Here is a 4,942-nt window from a genome sequence, read left to right as displayed (position 1 = left end):
ACATGACTTGTCACCACTCATGGTGATTTTGGACTTTGTGTGTTTAGGCTGCTCTGGTGCCAAATACATAATAAATAAAAGAAAAACAATGTTATTTTTGAAAAGTCGAGAGCTTCCTGAATCCGGCAATACCAAACATCACATGGTTTGATGACGTAGTGCGCCTGGGAGATACCATCACCCCTGTTCTCATCCACCTTCACTGGCTCCCTGTACAATACTGCATCCACTACAAAGACCTTCTCCTCACCTACAGAGCTCTCCACCACCTAGCCCCCACTTACCTCTGTGACCTCCTTCAGGAATACACCCCCTCCCGCACCCTCCGCTCAACCTCAGCTGGACTCCTCACCATCCCCACCTCCCTCATTATTATTATTAACGTGGACGTCTCTTCCCAGAGGTCATGACCCCGTGACTCAGGATAATCCACAGACCGCGGTGTGAGCAGTTTGATGTAGGAACTATTTTCTTTCTACTGAACTACACCCACCGACCGTATCACTGCACAGAGGGAGGCGTGCATCTACTGTTCTACTGTTCTAACGCCACTCTGTAAAGAAGACCCCGCCCACTGCTCTCACTCAGCTTCATGATTTATGGGCGGCAGGGGCGACGGATGCCACGACATCAGGTTTTGATCTGAAACCCGTCAAACAGAATCACTGATGTTGATATATTTTAGTTCTCTGATGTCGGGTCGAACACGTGGTGAATAATCCGTCTGCACAGACAGTTTGAAAATGTGAACTTAAACTTTACGATCTCGAACTTACAACACGTCTTCAAAACGTCACACCTGTCCCGCCCACAGTCCGTCCTGCCGACTGTCCTGTTTATACAGACTTCCTTCTGTGGCGGCTCAAAGGTGAGACGACTCTGTTCCCTCATTCTGCCATCAAACCTTTTAAGCTCAGTCCATAGGGACTTGGGTTGGGAACCGGAGGGTCGCCTGTTCGAGTCCCCGTCCGGACCAAAATATGGAGCGTGGACTGGTGGCTAGAGAGGTGCCAGTTCACCTCCTGGGCACTGCAGAGGTGCCCCTGAGCAAGGCACCGAACCCCCCAACCGCTCGGGGCGCCTCACCAAGGGCAGCCCCCTCACTCTGACATCTCTCCACTTTGTGCATGTGTGTGTCTTTCAGACCTGTGTGTAATTGACAACAGAGTGAAAAATTGAATTTCCCCTCAGGGGGTTAATAAAGTAAATCAAATTAAAATTAAATTAAAAAATTAAATTAAATTAAAATACAGAACGATGAGGGGCAACAGCGACGTGAACGACACCTGTTTGTTTGTTTGTTTGTTGCAGTTGTAAACTTCATGTGTTGCTGTTTGAGTTTCACAGAACAAAGTTTTGAGTGAACGACCTGATTATTGACCAAACTGATCGGTAGGAACCAACAGGTGATCACGTGTTCCTGTTCAGCTGCTCTCAGGTCAGTAAAACAAGCTGTCGTCATGGTAACGAGTATCCTCACTGTCATCAGTGATCATCAATAATCGATAACCACCCCCCCCTCTCACCTGCTGCTGTCGGGCTCCGTGTTGCTGCAGGTCGACCCCCACACGTCCAGCAGACTCCCGCCTGACGAGGTGGACGACGCCAGCGAGGGCCTCTTGTCCAGCAGCCCCCCCGACCCCCCGCTGGAGCTCTTGGTTCTGAACAGCTTGCTGAGCCGGACTTTCAGGGACCCCCCTTTCCTGGACTTCCCCCGCAGCGTCTTCTCCCCTCCTCCCTCCAGGACCACCAGGGGGGAAGCGGACCGCCCCGCTCCCCCAGAGGCCACGCCCAGTTTGGGGGTGGTGGCGCGGCTCTGGGGCTGGGAGCGGGACTGGTGCTGATGCTGGGGGTGGTGGGCAGGATCGGGGCCGGAGGACGGGAGGGGGTCAGGGGAGACCTGGAGGCCGCTGAGGGCCGCCGCCGCCTGGAGGGCCTGAGGACGGACAGGGGGGTACGGGCAGAGGGGGGCGCTGCTGATGGGGGCACGGGGGTCTACACAGGGGGGGAGGGACACTGCAGCACCGAGGACTGCCAGCGAGGTCCGGCAGGTCTGATCTGTGCAGACCCCCGCCTCCTCCGCCAGTCTGTGGACCTGCCGCATCAGACCGCTCAGAGTCCCGCTGGAGAACACAGGTCCTGCCCCCCCAGACGTCCCCCCTCCACCCACTGTGTCCCCCTTCTCAGCGCCCCCTCCATCCCTGTCCCCTCCCTCCCCCAGCCCCCCCACCTCCTCAGACCCCAGACCCTCCAGAACCAGCAGGGCGTCGCTGGTCTCACTTGGGTCCTCCCCGGGCCCCATGCCCCCCGCCCCGCTGTGACAGGAGCATCGAGACAGGGGGAGCACCATCTCCTCCCCCCTGCCTCCTCCTCCCTCCCTCCCCTCCCCTAGCTGACCCAGCCTCCGGGCCAGAGCCAGGACCGGGTCCTCCCCCCCGCCGGAGTAGTTCTTCCTGGGCTCCAACAGGCCCAGACGCAGGGCTTGGTCCAGCAGGCCCGGGGGCCACTTGGCCAGCCGATCGGTCAGCAGTCGGTGTCGGTGGCACAGGACCGACCCGGACTCAGAGTCCAGAGCTGGGACGTCCTGCTGGGGCGTCTGGGACCCGTCAGACCCCTTGGACAGTCTGAGGACCGGGTGCCACTGGAGCAGCTGTGGCTGCTGCGGCTGCAGGGTCTCCTCTGCAGACGGGACGCACTGAGAGTTCTGCTCCTTCCCGCCCCCTGGGCCGGGACCGGCCGTTGTGGGACCGGGACCGGATCCGGGATCCAGCTGCTGTCTCTGTCTCTCTGCCTCCTCCTGGAGGAACCCCGGGGGCGGCTGCTCCAGTCCGCACTCCAGGATCCGGTCTCCGGACCGCAGCAGGTTCTGAAACACCATCAGCTGCGCCCTCGACCCGTGCGCCCCCGAGCCGTGCTGCACCGGGAAGTCCACAAACCGCTGCGCCGCTACGGTAAAGTCCTCGGGCGGCGGAGGGGACAGCGGCGCCTCGGAGCACGGCGGGGCCTGCGTCAACACCAGCCCGCCGTCCAGCTCACCTTTCCCGGGGAGCGGTGAGCTGTAGTGCGGGGAGGCCGAGCCGAGGCCTGGAGAGGGGCCGCCGGAGTCCAGATCAAACCCGCCGCCGTGGTGACCCAGCACGGCTTTAACGGGCCCGAAGCCGCCGCCCCCGGACATCAGGTCGTCGGGCTCGTCCAGCCGGTCGTACTCCGCCGCGGACACGAGACGCATCAAGACGAAGTCCGGAGACATTTCTTGTTGCGCGTCATTCATCCTGACAGGCTAACGGGAGCTAACGGGAGCTAACGGGAGCTAAACGGGCTCCGCTCTTACATAACACCGATATAAATAAACAGCTGCGGAGCTAACGGTGGCTAGCTGCTGCATCCTCCCCGCTCAGCTCACCGGGCAGCCCGACCCAACACCGGCCGACGGCCATGGAACTTCCGGACCGGTTCGTGACGGTAACGGCTCCGCTGGACATGAAACGACATGAGAAAACCCGCCCGGTGCCGCCGCTCGGTGACGTTAGCTAGCTGTTAGCCTCCTACCGACTCATCCTCCGGTGAGACAACACGGATGTGCTGATGATGGGGGGCGCGCGGGGCGGCTGCGCAGCGGCGACATCAATAATCGATCAGCTGATTGATAAACGGACAAACCGACACCTCCATCCGCTCATCAACACTTCCCGGTACCGGAGAGCTCCGTCACTACCGGCTGTGACAGCTGTCCGTGATCATGTTGAGAACGCCGTTAACGGCAGTTAGGGACCGTTCGGTACTTACAGGGGGTCACACACAGTGTTGCCAGATGTCGCGAGACAAATAAGCAACCAGGCCTGTGACAACAAGCCCAGAACAAGCGACTTTTCTACGGAGCCCCACGAGGTCCCGGAGAGAGAAAGTTAAATAAACTGTGTGCACGATTTTACAATCTGTAGGGACGGATTGTCAATTTACATCCACAAGAGGGAGTGAAACCACCTTTTAACATTATTTAACATTAGAAAACAGATGGGATATCAAATATAGACTGATGTACCAAGTACATTATATACACAGTAAACCTCTGATCATTAAAACTTGCACACACAAATAAATATCATCCTGAATTCACAAATTCTTCATTTATTATTGCTGTTTATGCACTCATCTGACTTTTTTCTTTTAGTTACAGGACTGACGTTTTCCTAACCAGAAAAAAACACATTACCCTGCTCTGCCTCTGATTGGCTAGTACTCGTTGCATCAGGGTCAGAGCCAATTAGAAGCAGGATGTGGGTGGGTGTCTCCTGTGTGTATGGGGAAAGGGGAGGGACAGAGGGAACAGGCAAGACAAACTATCCTACGTTTAAATAACATATCGAAAATATCTGCTTGACAACTTATTATTGAGCTGGGAACAAGTTTTATTACAAGTTTTATTACTGATTATTCTGCCCATCAATTTTTGATTAAATTATTTATTTATGACATACATTTTAGACAAACTGTTAAGATAAGGTAAGAAACGACAAGATAAGATAGGTTAAGATAAGATAAGATAGGTTAAGATAAGATAGGTTAAGGTAAGATAGGTTAAGATAAGATAAGATAGGTTAAGATAAGATAAGGTAGGTTAAGATAAGATAAGATAAGATAGGTTAAGGTAAGATAGGTTAAGATAAGATAAGATAAGATAGGTTAAGATAAGATAGGTTAAGGTAAGATAGGTTAAGATAAGATAAGATAGGTTAAGATAAGGTAGGTTAAGATAAGATGAGATAAGATAGGTTAAGATAAGATGAGATGAGATAGGTTAAGATAAGATAAGATAGGTTAAGATAAGATAAGATAAGATAAGATAAGATAGGTTAAGATAAGATGAGATGAGATAGGTTAAGATAAGATAAGATAGGTAAAGATAAGATAGGTTAAGGTAAGATAGGTTAAGATAAGATAA

The 4,942-nt window shown here is 53.8% G+C and overlaps 1 protein-coding gene across 2 annotated transcripts in view; it reads right to left on the bottom strand.

Moving 5' to 3' along the window:
* LOC126405258 (uncharacterized) overlaps positions 1–4,775 on the bottom strand; it is a 20,282-nt gene extending 15,507 nt beyond the window's left edge. For both annotated transcript variants that reach the window (XM_050068906.1, XM_050068907.1), the window contains exon 1: positions 1,527–4,775. In XM_050068906.1, the coding sequence (XP_049924863.1) occupies positions 1,527–3,271 (1,745 nt within the window). In that variant the 5' untranslated portion in view covers positions 3,272–4,775. The remainder of the gene's footprint in view (positions 1–1,526) is intronic.
* Between the last annotated feature and the right edge of the window lie 167 nt (positions 4,776–4,942).

Source organism: Epinephelus moara, chromosome 18, assembly GCF_006386435.1.
Source record: "Epinephelus moara isolate mb chromosome 18, YSFRI_EMoa_1.0, whole genome shotgun sequence".
Classification (NCBI taxonomy): domain Eukaryota; kingdom Metazoa; phylum Chordata; class Actinopteri; order Perciformes; family Serranidae; genus Epinephelus; species Epinephelus moara.
The sequence above is the reverse complement of the archived record's forward strand: the minus strand, read 5'-3'. Positions and strand labels throughout refer to the sequence as shown.